Source organism: Erpetoichthys calabaricus, chromosome 2, assembly GCF_900747795.2.
Source record: "Erpetoichthys calabaricus chromosome 2, fErpCal1.3, whole genome shotgun sequence".
Taxonomy (NCBI): Eukaryota; Metazoa; Chordata; class Cladistia; order Polypteriformes; family Polypteridae; genus Erpetoichthys; species Erpetoichthys calabaricus.
The window spans coordinates 209,124,891-209,148,569 of NC_041395.2; the positions used below are offsets into that span (position 1 = coordinate 209,124,891).

Here is a 23,679-nt window from a genome sequence, read left to right on the forward strand (position 1 = left end):
CAAATGAATGCCACATCGTTTGATGGAAATGAAAATTATCACCCTACAGAGGGCCGAATTTTAAGACACCCCGAAAATCAAAGTGAAAAAATGATGCTGCAGACTAGTCCATTTTGCCGAAATTTCATTGCAGCAACTCCAAATCATACTCAGTAGTTTGTATGGCCCCACGTGCTTGTATGCATGCCTGACAATGTCTGGGCATGCTCCTTATAAAGACAACGGATGGTGTCCTGGGGATCTCCTCCCAGATCTGGACCAGAGCATCACTGAGCTCCTGGACAGTCTGAGGTGCAACCTGATGGCATCAGATGGACTGAAACATAATGTCCCAGTGGATTTAGGTCAAGCGAGCGTGGATGTCAGTCAATGGTATCAGTTCCTTCATCCTCCAGGAACTGCCTGCATACTCTTGCCACATGAGGCCGGGCATTGTCATGCACCAGCAGGAACCCAGGACCCACTGCACCAGCATAGGGTCTGACAATGGGTCCAAGGATTTCATCCCGATTCCTAATGGCAGTCACGGTGCTGCTGTCTAGCATGTAGAGGTCTGTGCATCCCTCCATGGATATGCCTCACCAGACCATCACTGACCCACCACCAAACCGGTCATGCTAAACGATGTTACAGGCAGCATAACGTTCTCCACGGCTTCTCCAGACCCTTTCACCTCAGTCACATGTACTCAGGGTGAACCTTCTCTCATCTGTGAAAAGCACAGGGAGCCAGTGATGGACCTGCCAATTCTGGTAGTCTATGGCAAATGCCTACCAGTAGTGACACTGACTGTAGCCAAATGCAAAACTAGTGAAAAATCAGTCAGAAAAGATAAGGAAGGGAAAAATGTCAGTGACCTCCACCTGTTAAACCATTCCTGTTTTGGGGGTCGTCTCATTGTTGCACCTCTAGTGCACCTGTTGTTAATTTCATTAACACCAAAGCAGCTGAAACTGATTAACAATCCCCTCTGCTACTTAACTGACCAGATCAGTATCCCTGAAGTTTCATTGACTTGATGCTATACTCTGATTAAAAAATGTTCCTTTCATTTTTTTGAGCAGTATATTTTATTGTCTTATTTTTGTTATTATATGTTGCTTTTTAATTTAAGTGAGTGCCACCATTTTCTGCAATGGTTGCTATGACATAGGTGCTTGGTATGAGGTTCATGTGAAATGATTGTGGTGTGGCAAAACTTTTCTCCTACTTTAATACATTTTGTTCTGGTCTTATCAAGAAACATTTCAAGTTGGTCATTTCCATTATAGTTTTGTTTTCGAGTAAGTTAACTTTTATTTAATATGCTGTTTTGGAAATCCAGCAAAACCATTTTGTTTTGTTGTGTGCACCACCGTTTTGGATAACCTGATATTAGGCTTGTGTTTTTTGTAGGTTGCACGGTATAACATCACACACAATGCCTTATAAGCTGGCACTGCAAACATATGAACATCTGAGATTGCAGATTGCTCTTTTAGAATTAGAAATTTAAAAGTTTATGATTAATGGTCTTTGTATCTTTGCTCACTCCCTTTTTTGATTATGATACTGTTTTTCATTTCAGACTTTGTTTGCCGGGTTCTCTGCCTTTATCAGTTATAGAGTGTAATTTTCATTCTGAATCTGATTTTGTCCATCTGTCCTTTATATTCTTGCCTTTCTTATAAAGGCATAACAGTGTGTCCTGGATGTTACAATGCATGTCTTCATTGATGTGATGTAATTTAAACTGACATTGTACTATAGACCTTTGTTCAAGATTGTAGATAAGACTGTGGTGTGAGATGTTCTTAAACAGTTATTTATTACAGTGACTCATTCTTGGCTTTGACTTAAACTAAGAGCTTATGGTTTAAATTTAGAATTTGTTACTTTGGCAAGGACTGATTTAGACTTACATTTCTACCCCAAGGCCTGCCATTCAAAATTTTTTTGGCAGAACAATCTGATTTTGTTTTTGCTCATTTCATCTTGGACTTTGCAATTGTCTTGATGACATTCTTGACTTCTGTTCTTCTTGGGTGTATCAAACATCTATTTAATTAAAAGAAAAAGATTGGTATGGTTCACTGGTGATCTTACTTTGATGCTGTGTTTTGTGGCCACATGACATGATGGAGTCATCATATGAGCTGTGTGTTTTGTGGTCACATATTGTGGTCACATGATGCCTTTAACTGCCATTATATATGGTCTGGTTAAGATCATCAACTGTTTTGATTAAACAAGACTTTTTAAAATTATTCTAGTAACTGTCTTAGCTGCTTTTTACTACCTTTTCTATGGTTTATGATCTTCAATTTTCAGCTTTTTGGAAATATGCTTGTGCTTTATTTATTGTTTCATTTTGCATCTATTCGAGGTTTATTTCCCCAACAGGTACTCTGTTGGGAGTCAGTTGTGTGAATTAAGTAAGCTTATCATAGGGCCTGTGGTAAAGTATTTTTCTTAGGTGCTTCAGAGATTCTGCTCATCATGTATCTGCCTTTCTTAAGGATATCTGTCACAGTTCAAACCCTTGACATATTTTTTGCCACCGTCATTTTTATTTTGAATTTTTTACGTCCTTTTTGAGGATGACGCTTGTTTATTACATGTTTATCCTTTTGAACTGTAGCTTGCTTATCCTCTGACTGTCATGTTTCCATAATTTAATCTCTTCTGCACTAATATTGCCAGTCACTTTTATGCTTCATCAAAAATGGGCAAAGAGAAGTGTAGAGGTTGAAGATCCAGAATGACATGGGCTTAGTATGCAGTGACCTGACAGATCCAACTGAGAACAAAATCAGTCGTTTAACAAGGCACCACATAGCTAGAATGAAAGCAACACAAAAGGATGCTCTAGAGCAGGCCTAGGCATTGCACAGCCCACATGCCAAATGTGGCCCATGGTCTGGTTCTTCATGTCCCATGGAAGGCATGGCAAACCTCACACTAAGCTAGAAAACTGAGTTAAATTTTTGTAAAGTGTGCCTTTTTCCTTTTTACATATATTGATGCTGACAGCAAGTACGTGCCTGGGCGTATCAGCCTGCATCACAGCAAGACATGATCATGCACATGCAGATCAAAATGAGTGGTAAAAAAACGAAAAGTTAATCCAGAAAACAGATCATTCAAGAAGTCCTGGACTTTTAAGTATTTCTTCACAGAAGTTAGCGGTAAAGTAATCTGTTTGGTATGCAAAGAACATGTCACTACATTCAAAGACTACAACTTGAGTTGTCACTTCAAGACTAAACATGCTGAAAAATACAGAAACTTATCTGAAGGGAAGAAGGTAAGAAATGCAGTGGAATTGTAAACTAAACTGCAAAAGCAATAAAGACTTTTAACAAAGTGTGAGAATCACGGAGGACAGATGGGCATCCCAGTTGGATGATGGTATGTCCTCTGGACAAAATGGAAGGTGCCAGAGGATGGACAAGCAGAAGCAAGATTCTGTTGCATCCCCCATACGTTAGGTGACAGTGCTCCACTGGAGGTGTATCAGCATGGGCACCCACAGGGGTTCATGAGAATTGGAGTCTAGATGTGCAGCCCTTTTGGGGTCCCTGGGTGCTGTCAGAGGAGGACTGCCCTGGTTACGAAACAACCTGGAAGCACTACCCATAAGTCATGTGCCATTCTAGTACAAAAGAAGCCCACTGCCTTACATTGGGAAGTTTCAGTTGGTATGCAGAGGGCAACACTCAACTGGATGTGAAAGGAGAAGAAAAGAGTCATTGTTTTGTATGATTATTGACTGTGCTTCATTGTTAAAAGGTAAAGTAGGGGGGATGAAACTGCTCCTTCTGCTTGTCCTGCTTGACCTTCCATTTATCCAGAGGTCATGCAGTCATGCAGTCATCCAGCCGGGATGCCCATCCTCCACGGCATTCACAAAATCCTCATACAGCAGAGGAAGGGGTAGTAAAAACAGCTATATATTAGCTCACAAAATTGCCAAATGAAGTAAATTGTTTTCTGATGGGGAATTAGTTAGAGTGCTTATTGGAGTCAGCAGCAATCCTCTGCCCAGAAATGGAGGAGGCATTAGAACATCTGTCCCTTGCACGGTGAATGGTTAAAAGACAGATTAGGGAAAATGTGGGAAATCTGGCAATAGAGCTGAAGAGCACGATGGAAAATATTGACTTCTTTTCCTTGAACTTGGATGAGAGCTGTGATGTTTGTGACACGACACAGCTGCTGATTTTCATAAAAGAAATAATGAAAAGACCTTTGACAGAGGAACTGGCTTCTATGCAGTCAACGAAAGGGACAACAATATAATGTTTGCAGACACGTTTATTATACACCCTGACTTTCCACAGCCTGCCTAATATCTTTAATGAATGTGTGTGACATATCTAGTCTTGCTGATCAGACATAAAACCGCAGTGAAAAGGCACAAGGTAAGACAAACAGTACCAACGCCCCGATGTGAGCCAAACAGGTGCTTGTTGCAGCTGTTCTTCTATGCAGAGGCTGTAGATGCCAATAAGTTAGCAATATCAGATAGTCAAGTGCACTGCAGCAGTCTGTTTATTTTTATTGTTTGTTCCGACTGACTGCCAAAATGGAAGATTAAGATTTTTAAAACTAAAGGAAAATAAGGAGGACTTTTACAAGAAAGTGACAGAGATTTTTGTGGAGAAGGATAGGTGCATGGACTTCATTTACAAATAAAGGTAAGACCATAGGCGCTTTTCAATTTTATAAAAAAAAATGTGATCAGACTAAGGAAAAAACAATCCAATATCTAAAAACTACATTTTGATCTTAAAAAAAATATTCTTGTCCTTCGGTGGGCTGGCGCCCTGCCTGGGGTTTGTTTCCTGCCTTGCGCCCTGTGCTGGCTGGGATTGGCTCCAACAGACCCCCGTGACCCTGTAGTTAGGGTATAGCGTTTTGGATAATGGATGGATGGATAAAATATTCTTTTGTTTTTCTTGATATCCTTTTCTTGAACAGTCTGTATTAAAATTGATTAAAGCATCAGAATTAAAAGCTTTTAAAAACAACTAAATATTTCAATTAAGGTCAAAACTGAAATCCGTTGTTTTGGTACACCACTCAATACTTTCATTTGTAATTTGAAAGAGTATGAATTGTGATATTGCAACTGCAAATTTAGAACACATGGAGGTGCAGAGCAAAACGTTCTCTAGCCGCTATAAATGTAACATTCTTTTTTAGCCAAATATGCACCTTACCTATCTATGTGTAAAGAAGGCTGAAGAGATCTGAAACATAACCAGTAGTCAATGTGCATGCTGCCAGTTGAATAGTGAATAAGCTACTCTTTTGGGTTCATATATTTGTAATTCTGAGTCTGAAGGAGTTAGTGCCTCACCAGCCATGAACCTCACCGCACGTTACTGATTGACACACCTTCCCACACTGAGAGGGAGGAATCTATCTGCTGATCATCTTAACAGATATACAGCCATGTTCCAGGCACTACATGTTGAGTTTTCTAGGTGATCTGAAGACTACAAAGCAGTGGAAATTGAGATGTTCACCATCTCTTCTCCTTTTACATGTGATGTGGACAGTGCCTCCAGTAAGGTACAATTCGAACTTATAGACTTGCAGTCTGATGCATTGCTGGCAGAAAAACTCTTCTCAGTTCCATTACTGACATTGTACAGTTCTCTTAAAAAGGAGAATCCCCCACACTTGAGGAGATTAACTCAGAGAATGCTTGTCCTGTGTGGACCAAAATTAATTTTTAGCTCTCTGGATGGAGCAGAAAAAGAGTTAAGAAGACTGATCCCGACATCCTTTTGAAACATGATGATATTGGGTCCTGGCAAGGCAAAGAAAAATTCAGCTTGCAACTTGGTCCATTTGTAATGTGACATTTGCCGTATCTATACATTCTATTTTCTTTTTGACCACTTTATTTTATTTTATTTTTTTGTTAAACTTGAATTATTATATTTAAATTTCTTCCATTGAATATATATATATTTTGGTAAACACACATATCATTCCCTTGGTTTATTGTATTGGACATGTACTTACATATGTTATCTCAGTCTCCATGAGAACCATTTAACATCATTCCCTAGATTTATTGTATTGGGACTATTTAAGATTATATCCTAGGTTTATTGTATTTGGACTGCACTATCATAAGATATCTCGATATTAACCTTTTCTACACTGTTGCTGGGGGGGTTTGTTTTGTTTTGGACATGCTCTGTCTCTTGGTAGGTCAAAGGGAGGACTGGGACTTCGTGAAGTGTGATCTAGCCTCACTTGGGGAGGCAAAATGGAGTGGGAAGGGGGGAGGGGCGTGTTGGGGAGGAAGAGCAAGAGAGCAATGTTATTTCTTATTTATCTGTTCTACTCCAATAACTGTAAGTGCCAACATAATAATAGGCTCCATAGCCATAACACCTGGCAATAATATGAAATCTTGGTCGAAGCTATCATTTGTAACAATGTACTACCTTATCTTAAGACTACAAAATGTCAACCAAATTTCAGAAGCAATGTCTCTATGACCAAACGGTAAACTTTGTGAGATGGAATATCAAAGGTCTATATCATGAATTAAAGAGAAATAAGTATTCTCTCACCTAACAGATCCAAATGCCAAGAATTTCTATAGGAGACTCAATAAATAAGGACCAGTTTCAGATGCAAAAAGATTCGATTTGCCAAATTTTTCACTCCAGCTATACAAAGAAAACTAGGGATGTGGGAATCTTAATACTCAGAACAATTCCATTTGTACTATCAGATGTAGTACCTGAATCTGAAGGGCTATATGCCAAGGTAATAAGCAATTTATTTAATACTAAAGTGATTTTTGAAGCAAACCTGAATAGGTAGAGGTACACACTGGAGAGAAGGGGAATGAAAGTCAGTAGGAGTAAGACATAGAACATGTGTGTAAATGAGAGGGAAAGTGATGGTAGCAGGTGACTGCAAGGAGAAGAGATGGTGAATGTAGACATACTTAAATACTAGGGTTCAACCGTCCAAAGCAACGGTGAGTGCAGCCAAGAGGTGAAGAGGAGAGTGCAGGCATGGTGGAATGGGTGGAGAAGAGTGGCAGGAATGATTTGTGATAGAAGAGTACCTGTAAGTGTGAAAGGGGTGGTCTATAAAACAGTAGTGAAACCAGCTACAGTATGTTGTATGGTTGGGAGGCAGTTGAAGATGCTACAATTTTTGCTCGGAGTAACAAACATAGGCAGGATTAGGAATGAGTATATTAGAGGGACAGCACAGTTATGACAGTGACAAAGTGATAGAGGCTAGATTGAGGAGAGAAGAGGGGTACATCAAGAAAAGAATGTTGAGGATAGAATCGTGAGGGAAAAGGAAAAGAGGAAAGCCAGAGAGGAGGTTTATGAATGTGGTGAGGGAGGACATGAAGGCAGTCAATATGGCAGAAAATAATGTAAAAAACAGCGATAGATGGAGACGGATGATCCACTGTAGCAACCCCTAAATTGGAGGAGCTAAAAGAAGATTAATATTACTATAATGAAAAAAGAAATGTAATATATGTACTGTAATATAACAGTTAAATTAAATTGACAGAATCTGTTCAGCCCTCCTGAACAAGCTGGTTTTCTCATGTGCAGCCGCCATAAAAATAGTTGCTCACTCCTGCTCTAGAGCATAAAGGTCTCAACTTTAACATCACTTAAAAAAAGCAGGCACATCATGTAGAGAGCACTAAAGATCAGAATTTTGTAGTAACACACATTCTCTGGTTAATCTGTTTCCTTTGCAGAGATGGACCAGCATGGCGAGAAGATCGTCTTGTCCTAAACAAGGAGGTCATGAGCGTTGGAGCAGTGAATAAGTTTCTGCCTTTACTCGATGAAGTATCCTGTGATTTTGTTGCTCACCTGGCACAGCGCATTGAGAGAGGGGGCTTGGGGGGATCGCTTAAGATGGATTTGTACCCAGAGCTGTTTCGATTTACAATGGAATGTGAGTTATTACCTGGCCCTTCATTTCACTGCAAAGGGTTTGTTTGTTCTAGTTTTAGAAGATAATTAAAAATAAATTTAAAAATAAACTGACCTTGACACCATCTTGGACCACATTCTGATTTTGGACTTCAGCTGGCAGGTGTACTGGTGACACTAAATTGTTCTACTGTGAAGCAAGGTCTTGTCAGGGGTGATAGCTGCCTTTGGTCCTGTACTCCCTGGATAGGGTCTGTCTCCTTGTGACCCTGCCAACAATAAAACTAGTCTAGAAAATTAATGAATGTATTTGTATTTAAAGGCATTTGCCATACATAATATTATATAAATAAAGAATGTATATTTGCTTTTCCTACAGCATCTTGTAATGTCCTCTTTGGGGAACGGCTTGGTTTGTTGAGCACCCTTACACCTGATAGCAAAAAATTCATTTCATCAATTGAGCGGATGTTTGAAACCACTCTGTCTTTAATGTTCATTCCACCACAATTGCTACAGTTTCTGAGCATTCGCCAGTGGAAAGAGCAACTGGCTTGTTGGGATGAAATCTTCAATCATGGTAAGTGCTCATAATACTTTCTTGTGGTGTACAAAGTCGTTAAACTAATAAATCCTTTGTTATTCTTCCAGTTGATCTGCGTGTCCTGGATTTCTACAGGAAACTCCACAATAATGTAGCATCCTCTACAGATAGAAAGTATGCTGGTGTGCTAGCAGAGCTACTGGAGCAGGCTAAGCTCCCCGTAGAAAACATCATAGCCAGCATAATTGAGATGATGGTTGGCGGTGTAGATACGGTGTGTAACCTTTATGATAAATAATATGAGTATTAGTGTCAATGCTAGACAGAAATGGGCATGGGAGAAATATGTGGCACAATTGGCCTATTCCACTCTTCACTGGATTTTGTCTTATTGCATATGTTGGTCTGTCCATTTACAAAATGGAAAGTTTACATTTACTGCTTTAACCACAGGAAATTTCCATCTTTGCCGTTTACTCTAGCTCATTTCATTCTAGTCAAGGCAGATGGATTTTGTGCTATTGAATTCAGTAAGATATTGGTAAAAACAATCCTTTATTGGGGTTAAGCTAAATAGCAGTAAACCCATCTTCCTTTCTGTTGCATTCAGAAGGTCAGTAGACATGCTCATAAGTCTATAGAACTGCTTAGTCTGCTAACTGGAATCACAGAAAACTGAACATTTTAGACATTTTCTAACTATTTAAGATTTAAGAAGACTGAAAGATATCATGGGGTTTTCTGATTGAAATACTCAGAGTGCTGTATGTTAATCTGTGGTTATATTCACAATAATCATCATTCTTCTACAAGTAGGCAAGTAAAAGGTGTACACTTTCTTCACTTCTTATTAGCTAAGGTGTGACTGTTCTCTTGATAACTCAGCAAGATTCCCTTTTCTCAATACTGTATCCTTGAGCCCTAACCTTCTAATCATACTCAAGCCCTTCTTTTTTGAAAACAGGCCATTTCTACTTTTAGTCCTGAAAAGTCTTCTAAAGCGTTCTCTCTTTGTTTAACAATTTGTAGCATATAGTCATGTACAGTATGCTATGGTTTGGGCATGTGGGGTTAGATTTATAAAGCCTGCACACAAAAACGAGGCCCAAAAGGTGAATATGCAACTTTCTGCAAAAAAGCCAAGATTTATCAAAGAAGACTTGATGGAAGGACCTACGAATATTTACAGCAATTCTATGGATGTAACATTTTAGAGAAACTGTGAAATGATGACATCTTTGATCAAGTAGGGAAATGCATCTAAACAAGCTAAATGATGACAAACACAATAATTCATATCAACAAGCCGTTACCAATGAACCTATTAAACTTCAAACGTGATATGTATAATGTACACACTCTATTATTGTTACTGTTCAAAAGGGCTAATGCCCTTTAATGCCTAATTTCCTCAGTTTATATTGGCTACCTGTTGAATCTTCTCAGGGAACTGGCCCATATGTTAGGAATATCACAGCTCCATCATGTCTGCTTTGCTGGAAGCCATTAACTAGCGATGTGGCAGTACATTGAGGTTCTGTGTGGTGGGTGTCTACATTCATAAAACATATGATTTTGTCAACATTGAAAGGCAATTTGCAGCAGTGTTCAGCTTTCCAAACATAATTGGAGCAAATGACTGGATTCCTAGTGCAATAAGGACACCTAGTGAGAATGAAACTGCTTTTGCTAACCTTAAGCAGTGCCATTCTATTAACGTACAAATCCTCCATCCATAGTCCAAGATGTTGTACAATGGCAAACAAAGTGCAAAACACCCATGGAATAAAGAAAAAAAATCTCACATAATCCATATGTCAGTTAACCAGTTGTATACTTAAAATGTACAGCTTTGAATGTTATTTACATTATACTAGTTGTGTAAGCCTATGCTGTAAAAAGCCTGGGCTCCTAGAAACTATTGAAATCATCAGAAAAAAAAAATTGAAATGCAGAATCGGCGGTTTCATTTTGTGGATGTGCTCGCCCCCCTTGTCTATCAGCGACTAAGCAAGTTTCTGTCTCATTTGTCTTTCCTTGGTGGTTTCACTTTGGCGACGGAGTCACTTTTTTTCAGCTTCATGCTGTAGCCTCATACTTCTTCCTTCTCCATTGGGCTATGCATGGGTGGCAGAATCAGGATCATGGGTGCCACAATGGACCACTCTCCCTGAAGTCTCCAGGGCCTGCAGTGAGCTGATCAAATGTTCCTGTAAAGGCAATTGCACCAGATGTAAATGCAGTAATGCAAATCTGGACTGCTCACCATTGTGTAAATGCATGTGCAGCAAATAGAATTAATCTGAAAACTATTTCATAGTGATGTAATAATTTGTGATTGACTTGGTGACTCTGTCAAAGACTGTTACGTTTCGAGTTTCATGTATCTACGTCTGGTTTTTATAGTGCACGGACAGTAATTTTTGGGTCATTTTGACAACAATTTTCATTACTATCGATAAATCTGCAGTTTTGTGGTTTATTCAAGTATTTGTGAATGACTTGGTGATTCTGTCAAAGACTTTAAAGTGTCAAAGTCTAGTTCTTTTAGTGCACGTATGGTCATTTTTGGTGATTTTCGCAACAATTTTCATTGATATCAGTATATCTGCAGTTTTGTGTTTTTTTCAACCAATTTTTTTGGGCTCCTAGGCTAAAAGTCTTTCATAGACCCTAATGGTTAGCCATGCAAAATTTGGTGCTTTTATCCGCTCTGTAACAGTAATCTCACTAAGCCACCACACTATAAGAGGATTCAAGAAACAGGGTGGAGACTTTACTAAGAATAAGAAAAATACAAATAGGACTCCCACATAGCCATCAGTCCTCACCTTGGACTCAGTGATGCTGAACAGTGTGACAATGTGAAAGTGGCAGAGATTGCTGGTCAAGACAACGTTCATGATGCAGGGGAACACCATTGGCCAGCCAGGGCATTTTCCCAGTTTGTTGTTTTGGAGGTGTTTCCATTACCCTGTATAATAATGGTGAATTGAAATTAGAAGTCTTGTCTAGCCTTTAGTGTATGGTGTTGCTGTTTATGTATCTAATATCTACAATATAATAAAATATTACTCTTTCTGTATGCGTCCAGTCCATCCTAGCAATTCGATTGGTCAGTTTGGCTTTGATCTGATTGGTCAGTTTGGTTTTGGTTGCTCAGTTGTAGGGGTGGTGACATAAAACTTTAGGGGTCAGAAGTCCAATTCCTGATTGTGACAATTTTTTTATGATTTTTACAAAAAACTTTTCACAATACAACAAAGCGAATAACTTAGTGATCGATGTTGGGTAACAAGTTGTAAGCCAAGTCGTCTTCAAAGAAGTGAATGATGTTTTCACAGCAGGTAAAAAGGGCCCGTCTACCTTTGGGTTAGTCAAATGCAGACAGGAGGCGAACAAGATGCCTCAAAATGATCGAATCTGAGGAACAGGCTTTACTGGAATGTGATCAAGAGAGGAAGTACTGGGCAGGAGAGGCTGAGACATTTGAAGACACCGAGGAAAGGTTCAGGAGGAGTGCTATTTTTTAAATTATTCTATTACTTGTCTTTGCCAGGTAAACATAGCTAGTTGTTGAGTAAACAAGCCTGTTATTCAATGTGTGCCTTGGACTTTCGACCTTTGTGCTTGCTTTAATATGATCAAATATAAATTCAAAAAAGGTCATTGCTAGGGTGTTTCCTTTCATTTTAGCCTGCTTAAGAAAGGTGTGATTCTGCCCTCCATGCTTCTTAGCTAACTAAAGTTGGTCTGTTGGTAGGAAGGTGCAGAAGAAAATTGGCTTAAGCTATGACATGGTGGTATACTCATTTTAACACTTCACACAGAGTGTTTATGAGTGTCTCATGAAATTGGCTGTTCTGCGTGATGATGATCACACATACAAGGTGGTGTGGTTTTTGACTGCAGATTGTGTATGGCTCAATCTGTCCACTTAAGATATACATATCTTAACTGATAGCATTTGCCATAGCCGATTTATCATATATTCCATAGCTTCACACCATCTGCCCAAAGAAATCCTACTACAACGCATTGTTAAAAAATGCTGCAAGTGGAGCATCCATGTTCATTTGATCTTGGCTTCAACTAGACTAACGGCAGACTGATGTGCTGTGTTTGTTTGAACTACCCATGAGCCTTCGTGTTTGTGTTATATTGTGTCAGCTTCCACCCATTGATGTTACCACGTAAATTATTAAATTGCCTTAACATTTTGATGTACTCTCATATTTTAACATTATACCACCATTTCGTACTGTGTGTCAGTGACAATTATAACACCATGTAGTGTGCCCTTTCAGTGGCTTGAGTTCTTTCTCCAACAGCACTTTATATGAGGTCCAGAATCTCCTACAGTAACACCATATTGCCATGCTACAATACTCATTGATGTCCCTGAGCTGATATCTTCTTTTATGACCAGTTTTAGAGCAGATGAATGCCACATGAATGGGAACTATCTAAAATAAGGACTGAGTGATAGACTGACATTTGCGGTTCTACATACTGATCCCTGGGGTAATGCATCACAATGACTTCTCTAACCAGTAATCTGTCTGCTGCTTTTTATTTTTCCAGACAGCAGTACCATTGCATATGGCGCTATTCGAATTGGCCCGCAACCCTGATATCCAAGAATTGGTTCGGAAACAGGTGCAAGCTGCCTGGGAGAAGACAGGTGGCAATGCAGCAGAAACTCTAAAGGCAACACCACTACTCAGAGCCATAATCAAAGAGATTCTTAGGTACTGCAAGCAAACAGGTCTCTTATTGAGAGAAACAGAGTAAAAAAGAGAAAATGGAGCTTCTTGGTTAAAATACAGTAAGGAATCAAGTTCAGCAAATAAGAATGAGTGTCTGAATGGGACATAACTAGAGGCACAATATGTGGTATTGCTTTTAAAGCCAAAGCTGAAAAAATATGGCAGCTATACAAGCGGCTGGGAGCTGCACAGCTTTAGTTCATTATGGCAAGCATATTGGGACACTAAATTAGAATATTCTCTTGATTGACTATAGCCTCTTCACATACTTTATTCATTCCCATTTAGTATGACAGCCCACTAATTATTTGAGTCGATAATGTTCACATGACAAAATTGTGGAAGTGCAGAACAGTTCTGGTTTAAAACAGAAATGCTACCTTGGCAGCATTGATCTAGGGCAGGGCTACTCAATTACAATTTCAGGTTGGGCCAGATTTTCAAACCAAGAAATTTAGCTGGGCTAGACATTTTCAGCAGTCGGTAAGAAGCAGATAATGACAAATATTTAAATCAACACAAATTAATGTATTTAAAAACATTGTTTCCCTTTTACATTTGATCACATCTGACCCAGGAACATCAAAAATGTATAAAAAAAACAACAAAAAAGGAGTAACTGAACAGAATCTGAGGTAGTAGCAATACTTTTTTTTCTACTTTTGAAATAAAAAAATAAACATTTAGCTCACATCTGACCCAGGCACACAAAATAAAAAAAGTGCACAGCATTAGCAATAACATTTGTTTCCCTTTTGAAATATGAGATCCTCCTCCAATTTAAATGGGTGGTCATGACAGGCAAGGGATTTTTTTTTTATAGAACTTAAAACTATTTCATTCATCCATTCATCCAATCAGCAGTGGCGTGTACTTAGAATTATTTTAACAAGCACGTTTCCAAGTCTAATGTCATTTTCACCATGACTCCGCACCCAACGCGGGATATAAACCAGCCTTTATGCAGCTCAGGGATATGCAAGAGGGAGCCCATATCAACACATATGTTAACGGCACATACATTTAACAATAAAAAAAAAATGGCCTTTTGCATCTGTTACAATATAATTAGTTTAAATTTTCAATTATTTCATTTGCAACTGCTGAACTAAGTAGAAATGATAATCACCAAATCCTATTTTTGGTTGCATTTGAGACTATTTTATTTGCAGTCTATAGCCCTGGCAGGACCACAGGCTGGGCCACTCGGAGGATGCTTCTGGGCTGCATGTTGCCCATGGGCCGCCATTTGAATATGCCTGATCTAGGGCTTTACTTCTCCAGTTAATAGTTTTTTGGACCAAAATACTTGTGAAGCCTTCAATTTATTTAATAACGTGAGGGTTAAGTTAGATATGTATTCATAGAGCATTATACAGTACATACTACAAGAACACTGGATTTTCAAAGGTTTAATCTTTCTATGCTATTTGAAAGTAAAACACTCTAGGCTTAAACAACAAATGACGAATAACTAGGAATGAATGATGTTGTAGTCAAATAAATTGCGCCATACCTGCAACAACTCACTGGAAGAACCTTGATATCTGATGGGGCTTTGAAGGGGTTAAATGACATTAAGACACTTTTCAGAATTTCAGCAAGAGGCACTCTGACATTAAAGTCTTAACATTTTCAGTCCTGCTTTATCCAATTCAGGGTCCAAACAGCATTTTAGTGTTGTCTGTCTCAAGGCTCACTCAGGCACACATCCACGGTGACAATTTATAATCTCCAAACAAACCAATAAGCACATTTTTGGGATGTAAGAGAAAAACAAAAACACATCAACAGAAAGTAAGTGTAAACTTCACATTGATAAACAAACCCAAGACTTTAGATCTGCAAGTACCCAAATTCATTGAATCTTTTCCAAAGTTGCATATGATCTAGGCCAGGGGTAGGCAACGTCGGTCCTGGTGAGCCGCAGTATGTGCAGGTTTTTGTTCCAACCCAGTTCCTTAACGAGAACTCAATTATTGCTGATGAAGCACATATTGCTTAAGTGACATTTTAATGCTTCATTTTAGTGGTCTCGCTTGTTAAGGTTCTCCAACCTTAATTGCTTATTTCAATCTTAAACTGCTGCATTCAGTGTTTTAATTGCTCCTTATTAGCAATAAGATGTAAAAGACAAAGCAGCCAGCAGTTCTCCAGCTAGCTTTTTTCCAATTACATCTGTGTGTGTTCATCATGCACGGTTTGATTTAATAAAACACTTAATAGAAAAATGTGACAGACTGAAAATGATCTGTTTTAGGCTTCATATCATTTGGATGATATCTTTGGAAAGGAAAAAAATCTACGATATAAGAGCCTTACATTGCACAGACTAACAAGCCATAAAATTAAATAAGGTCTGAGATTGGCAATGATTGGTTTCTAATTAAGCAATTGGGTTGGAATGAAAACCTGTAGCCACTGCGGCTCACCAGGACCGACGTTGCCTACCCCTGATCTAGGCTGTGCTGGACAAACACCACATGTTGTCCTCTTCACTGCTTCAGGGCCTTCTGAACACAGATCTCCTCTGCTCACTAAAAATGTTCCCATTTGCTGTCATAAAGTGCCAGTGAAAAGGGGAATGTGTTGGATGCATATGGCAGATACTGTACAGTAGTTATCTTCCTGGCTTACACTTTTCAAATAAGTAATCTTGCGAACTAAGGAAAATAAACTATTACATATAAAACCTTTCAATGTAATTTAAGCGTAATATCATTAATGACCATGCATCTTATGTTAACTGTCATAATTTTTTGGCAGTTTTATGGCTTTGTTCATGTACTAATAGTAATGATAAATTTATGTGAGTCACCCTTAATCTGATAATTATTTTGGGTTGAGGTTACTGGAATATCAATTTGCTCAAAGATGCTCTTGGCCCATGGATTTACTACTAAATTGCTAAATTAGCTAGCAGATGTAAAAGGGACAAGGGACACTTTAAGTGATGTGATGTGGTATATAATGGAGAGTGGTTTGAATGGTGTGAGACACAAAAGAAAAATCAGGGGTGAAATGAAGAGTCTGAACTACAGGGCCCTTTGACATTTTTTAGAAATGACAAGGGATTTGGAGAAACATAATGACTTCATGATTGGATACTTTGGTAAAACATAAAATAATGAACAGGGCAGTGCAGAAAATGGTTCATCTATTGTCTGGTAGCTAAACTAAACAGCTATATTTTGTTCTTTTTACTCTGACAGGCTTTACCCAGTCGGAGTTGTAATCCAGAGGATACCTTCTAAAGATCTGGTGCTTCAGAACTACCACATTCCAGCAGGGGTAAGTGTCCATAATAAATTACTATAAATGAAGAGAGGTACAAAGAGGCCCTGACCAAAAAGGAATGAGTTTCATGCCTTCATCAAACAGTTCCAGTTGCACTATATGATTCTGGCTTTATTGACTATAATGTTAGAAAATACTGTATAACAAACAATAAAACAGCAGGAAATGTTCATAAATGTTTATGTTAATTTATTAATGGCATGGGGAATTCAGAGAGCCCATGCCCCCATATAGTGAATCATGGGCACAAAATTATCATTGCTAGCACATGGGCTCTTATGCTGTGCTGGGTTTATGGAACATAGGACACACTACTGTTTCTGGATCCAGACTTAGTAAATTATTTTCCATTAGGTTTTTTAAAATTTGATTAATTCTATGTGATTTTATCTATCAAAACCAAGATGGTGTTCCTTACAACTAACACAGATTAATAAGTGTTCTTTCATTTCCACTTCAATCTATTCTACAAGTATTTTTCACTTCTGTCCCCCCTGTTGTTGTCTCTTTCTGCATTCCTTGTACCTCCCAGAGTTCTGGGAATTGGAGGCCTCTGCTCTTGATGCACCTCTCTCTTTGAACTCAAAGAGGTCCTGGACTCACTGTTCTGGGAAATCTCTAGGAAACGATGGCTTGCCCCTCTTAGTTCTTGTCAGCTACTGTATATGGGAGCTGCTGTCTTCCGCACACTTAGTTCTGCCATTTCTACTTCCAATTTTAACCCCTCATTTAATTTAGCTTTGATTATTCTACTCCTTAAGAAAGGTATGGTCCCCACTGACTGTATCTTTTGCCATCTGTTATTGCTGAATTCTGTTATCAGGCTGCCGGTGAAGGTCATTGCATTTTGGCTTCTGACAGTGGTTTCGAAATTGGTTTATTCAGGCCATACTGGTTTTATCAAATCTTGTTATATGGTATACTTGTGGAATGTCCTGCATATCTCTTCTACTCTTCTCATTCCTGATGCTATCTGTTTTTTAGGTGCAGAGAAGGCATTTGAATAAGTTGGTCCATTTTGTAGAAGGTCTTAGCCAGCATGATCTTAGGTGCTACTTTTATTAACATGGTTTAGATCCTTTACTTCTCCCCCTTCAGTTTTTCTCAATAATTCCCACATCCCTCATTCCATTTTGTGTTTTTCAAAGAGACAATCTATCGTCTCTGTCTCTCTCCCTCCACTTCTCTTTATTCTCACATAGTCTCCTGAAGTAGCCATCCATAAATGAGGCCAAATCACTTTCATATTTGTAAAGGTAATCCTCAAGAGGTTTCCTTGTACACAAATTATATTTTTCTTTGTCTAGGTAATCTCCCTCTACCCTTCCCATTGTCCTCAACTAGTTTATCTCATATGAGGGCCCTGTCTGCCTACAAAATTAATTGAGCCAAAACCACTCCATTCCCATTGAATCCCAGTTGTTATCTTTCTTCTTTTTCCTCCTTCATCCCTGTTGTAGGGCCTTTCAGATTCCTAGGATTAGATATCTATGCCATGATCCAGCAGTTTAAGGCTGACATCTTCTGCCTTGCTCTAAAGCAGGGGTTCCCAACTCTGGTCTTAGATGACCAAGAGGTTTTATTCTAACCCTTTTCTTAATCAGTGATCTGTTTTTGCTGCTAATTAACTTCTTTTGAATTAACTTTAATTGATTTGTTTTTTAAGATTTGTTCCCCTGAATTTCTTCATTGCTTCTCTGAATTGCTTAATTTCCTTCCTTAAATGGCACCCAAACAGAAATGAAATGCGAAGTGAGTGAGCCAACAAAAGTCCAACTAAGGCAGGGCCTCAAAGTCCAACCAATTTCACTCCAACCAGTTGCTTAATTACATACCAAGTCTTGACATAAATTAAACCCATCCTTTAATTCCATGGTTTGTTGCTGCTCTCAATGTGCAATAGCATACATTTCTGAAATTGTTGATTTTCTCTTTTCTAAGAGCACGGTTAAAATGTTTTGGGGACCTGAGGAGATCATCATTACTGAGACCCTCACCTTACTTTATTTTCAGATATTGCATGATGGACACAGTTTGCTGGTCATGTTTTGGCTCATTTTGTATCACACTATTGTTTGGCAGCTAAATAAGGAAAACAAAACAATTAAGGGGTCTGATTCTTCAAGAGCAAGTCAATTAAAATGAATTCAAAAGAAGTTATTAGCAGCAAAACAGGTCACTAATTAAGAAAAGGGTTAAAATGAAAACCTTCAGCCACTGCGGCCCTCCAGGACCAGAGTTGGGGACCCCTGCTCTAAAGGGTGTCATAGATTCCATTTCCAACTGGTCTCTCATTCTCACAGTAGACAAACAATTATTTAAACTGACTTGCTCCCGGGAATAAATCTTGTTAGCTCTATTCTCCCTCTTTCTTCTTCTCCTAAGTACTGTCCCACTATAAAGTCACTTGTTTCTTTATTCCTCTGGAATCACAAGGGACCATACGTTAAACATTCTTTTCTGATCTGCAACAGGTCAGAGCAACCATCCCCAAAATCCCTGCTCCGGATTTCTTATAGGGAAGAATTACTTTTCCCAAATTTGCCAGCCTCTTTCCCATTTTTTTCTAATTAAAGTTCCTGTGTCTCGTATTGTTGATCTCATTATATCTTATGCCATACCCATGTGTTGAAAAATGAATGGGGTGCTTTCAAGATGGCACCTTCACACTCCTATGTTTCATTATGCTGCCTTGAATATAGATAGATAGATAGATAGATAGATAGATAGATAGATAGATAGATAGATAGATAGATAGATAGACAGACAGACAGACAGACAGACAGACAGACAGACAGACAGACAGACAGACAGACAGACAGACAGACAGACAGATAGATAGATAGATAGATAGATAGATAGATAGATAGATAGATAGATAGATAGATAGATAGATAGATACTTTATTAATCCCAGGGGGAAATTATTGGAGGCCAACCAATTTATTTCTCTCCTGGGTGTCATTCAGGCGTCTTAGCAGACAGAGTCAGGGCTTGAAATTATCCTTTTTCTGTGGTCTGTGCATCCAATCCCACCTACCTCCTTCATTTACTATTTGTAGCTAAGGTCTGTGCTCAGAGTGTGTGAACATCCCCTCTCTTGCATTCTTCTACTTCATCACTTGCACTTGTTTGCTTCAACACTCTCTCCTAATTCCAAACCAAGTGTCTGGTTTCCACTCCTTTCTCCACAAAGGTCTTCTTCATCATATCTAATTGGCAGATTTTGAATAATGGTAGAAAGCAGATGTTTTCAATAATGTCATATTGATCTTAGTGGAGAGGCTAGGTAAAGAATAACTCATAATTGATTCCATATATTTTCTAATTAAATCAAACCTTGCCTGGAACATAAGATACTAGAATCCACCCTAGAACCAGTCTCGGAATGGTATTCACTAACAATCATCTAATGGCTGGGTGGGCCTATATTGCCTGACAGGGAGCCAAGAAAATGCAACATGGAGCTGTCATATAGACTCACCATTCCCAAGGCGCAAAGGGGGGTGGTTAGGTGAAGTGCCCATCAGGTTACAAGAAAGACTGGACATGCATGAGCTACTAGAAACAGCAATGGTTTCTGGCAGATAAGACATGGAACATACAATAACTTGTCTGGCAGGGAAAAAGCAAGATGTCATGCTGCAAGCTGAAAAATATTGGCCTGATTAGACCTCTACACACAGCTTTGGCTCTAGAGCAAAACTTCTCAAAAGAGTGATGAACTCTTTGCTGCTCTGGAGTTGCCCTATCGTAGGCATAGGAATAACCCCAGATGTGTGCCATATGTTGAAGTTTGTTCTTGAGGATAAGATAGTCACCTCAATATGACTCTGAGATGAAGAGAGGAAAACTTTAAATACTGTTTATGTGTATGCACCAAACAACTACTCATAGCATTCAGCCTTTTTAGAGACATTGGATTTGAAGTTCTAAAGGGTAATATGTATTAATTCAATAGTCCTACTGAGAGACTTCAATACTTGCATGGTACTGACAGATATTTTTGGGGCACGATTGGGTAGAACAGGCTGCCTGATCTGAATTTCTGCTGTTAGCTATTGCTGGATTTCTGTGTTAGTCATCAATTGTTCAAACACAAAGATGCTAGGAAATTATCTGGTAACACAATATGTTAAAGTAAACAGCATATTCAAACACAAGGATGTTAAGAAGTGTACCTAGTAACACAGCACCTTGAGCTAAAGGTCATGACAATGCCATCTGATCAAAGGCCATGTGTTCTTCAGAAAGAGAGTGCTGTGAGTTATTTTAGCTAAAATGCAGTTACCAAGGGATTACATTACACAGTCCCCCCGGGTGTTCTGGCTCAAAAGAGATAGACTTTTTTCTATAAAGAAATCAGAAGAAAAAAGCAAAGTCAAAAGAGAAGCCGAAGTCATAACCAAAAATCAAATCACACAATCATCAAGTTTAACACACTAAACTGAGATCAAAGACCCTAATGTCAGAATAACAAAAAAGAGCTTAAATTGCAAAATAAATATGCTTACTTAGTTTTTTTCCAACTCAGATAGTTCAAGACTGTATGTGCTGATCTTTATATGATCACATACTCCATTGGGGCCTGTGGGTAATTTAACCATAGCAACAGCCCACACAACTTTGGCGAGATGGTGGCACCTGTGAATAAAATAAAATATTTTTGCAGGAAGATGTTAAAAATGATCAACTTTTCCAGATGCAAGTTAGTAAGAATATTTAGAATATATATGTAGATTTCTCACAAAAAATGAATTACAGACTATCACTATCAAAGCCTAGACCAAGGTACAGGAATGAATACTCCATTCAAGAGTTGAACTCCATATTCAGAAAGAATAATTTGAATTCTGTTCTGCCATGGACCAACTCTTTACTCAGATATGTAACATTTTTCCAATCCTGTCTACGTGTGCTTTGCTGATTTCTGAAATCGTATGAGTGTGTACTATGCAGTAAATTGTGGAAAGTGATAAAAGAGTTTAGGGTTCTGGGGCCACTACTGTGTGACATTTAGTCCTTCTATTTAAAGAAAAATAATTGTGACCCATGAAGCAGTACAGCAGCAGTAGCTTTATGGTCCATGGTGTTCAAGCTAGATCGGTCTACGAGCAAAACTGTAAATTTACTCAAACGATAGTGCCATCCTCATCGATAGTCAAAAGCTCTGGGTAGTTGCTGGGCTCCTGGGCTCACTCTAGTATACAGGGTGAGGGGTTCAGCAATACTGAAGGATCTCAGAGCAGAACCTCTGATTCTCCAGATTGAGAGGAATCAATGAAGGTGGTTTGCACATGTTTTTAGTGTTATTCGTAGAGGAAAATGAGGCAAATTTAATGGGCCAGAAGAAGAACAGCAGCCAACAACACCAGCCACAGTTGGTGGGAAATTAGAAAATCAGATTATTAAAGCCAAAACACAAAATTTAAGTTTGTTGTCAAAGTTTGAAAGTAAAAAAATTGTAAACCAGGAATATTATTACACAAAGAAGGTGCTGTAAGCCATTGAGTTGAATGTGCAATCTTAACTAAATGAAATCTGTAAACGAAAATGGTGGCACCATACAATACAATAAGTTACTTTGTGATAAAATGTGAAAGAATTACAACAACTAGGAAAAGACACAAAAAATAAAATTTAACTTTTAGAACTGGGTTGTCTGATGTTTAAAACCATCAATCAAAAAAGCAAATCAAATTGTAACATTTAGAATGCCCCAGATGCCTCATTTGGGAGATGTACAAGGCAAAGTCATCTGGGAGAAGATTAATGACATGTTGGAGGGATTATATCTCTCTTAACTCTCATAGGAACCCAAGAAGGGCTGGAGGAAATTGCTAGAGATATGGAGGGCTGGTCAGACTAGCCCATCATATTGCTACAGAAAACCTCAATCAGTAAACAGACAAAGTGATAAATAAGTTTCTCTTGCTCATCCTACATGAACGTATGTGTGAGGGAGTTATGCCACAGATTGATGCCCCATTAAGAGACGACTCCTGCATTGTGCCTATTGCTACTGGGATAGGCCTCCCCTGTCATCCTGAACTAAATTAAGCAGTTTGGAAAATGTTATGTTAGGTTTGGGTTAGGATACTATGTCATGCTAACCCCTACCATCACTGAGCTGGAGTGAGCAAATCTGATAATGGATGGATATCTCTCTGACTAGCACAGCCCTGAGTCATTTTATTAGAGTCAAATCACTTGATCCACCTGCGAAAAGTCACACAAAATGTTGTAATTAGCCAAATCATAATGACCCCAATGAATAATGTTTCATTAGGTGTTCTTAAATCATGCTAGAAAAAAAAGAAAGCCAAACTTCAATGGTTGTTGTATAGATAGATAGATAGATAGATAGATAGATAGATAGATAGATAGATAGATAGATAGATAGATAGATAGATAGATAGATAGATAGATAGATAGATAGATAGATAGATAGATAGATAGATAGATAGATAGATAGATAGATAGATAGATAGATAGATAGATAGATAGATAGATAGATACTTTATTAATCCCAATGTGACACCTCATGCACTATTTGTCTATTGAGGCATGTCTGAAATGCCCATGTTTATGTTTCTGCGTTTCAGACACTAGTGCAGGTATCTCTCTTCAGTCTGGGACGAAGTCCACAAGTCTTTTCACAACCACTGCATTTCCAACCAGGGCGCTGGGAAAAACCACAACTGGATTGCTCTGGCTCACACTCACCCTTCAAATTTCTGACATTTGGCTTTGGCTCGCGACAGTGTCTGGGTCGAAGAATTGCCGAGACTGAGATGCAGCTCTTCTTGTTGCATGTGAGTCGTACACAAAAAGGAATCTGTTTCATTTCATTTATTAAGTCTGCACATTCTTGATTTGCACTTGGAAGTAATGACTGATAGTTTGTTAACAAAGAATCTTGATTTTTTAAACTTGTTTAGCCAACCTGATGATTCACAGAACTTTTATAAGTGCAATTATAAAGTATGGTATTAAATGTGATAGTATTTATCTGTCTGTCTTATTTTATAATTTCAACATCTGGCTCATGGTGAAGTGTAGCTTACATCAATATTTGATTCCTCACATATTTAGTAGGGATGTAAATTTCTATGATTTTTGGGTATGTTGATATCTGGATA

General features: G+C 38.5%; 1 protein-coding gene across 1 annotated transcript in view; it reads left to right on the forward strand.

The window, feature by feature from the left end:
• The window catches only part of LOC114645529 (cytochrome P450 11B, mitochondrial), a 40,161-nt gene that overhangs the window by 15,712 nt on the left and 770 nt on the right, over window positions 1-23,679 (forward strand). Inside the window, exons 3-8 of the mRNA XM_028793372.2 lie at window positions 7,748-7,950; window positions 8,308-8,508; window positions 8,580-8,746; window positions 13,057-13,223; window positions 16,454-16,532; window positions 23,143-23,352. Of these exons, the coding sequence (XP_028649205.1) occupies window positions 7,748-7,950; window positions 8,308-8,508; window positions 8,580-8,746; window positions 13,057-13,223; window positions 16,454-16,532; window positions 23,143-23,352 (1,027 nt within the window). The remainder of the gene's footprint in view (window positions 1-7,747; window positions 7,951-8,307; window positions 8,509-8,579; window positions 8,747-13,056; window positions 13,224-16,453; window positions 16,533-23,142; window positions 23,353-23,679) is intronic.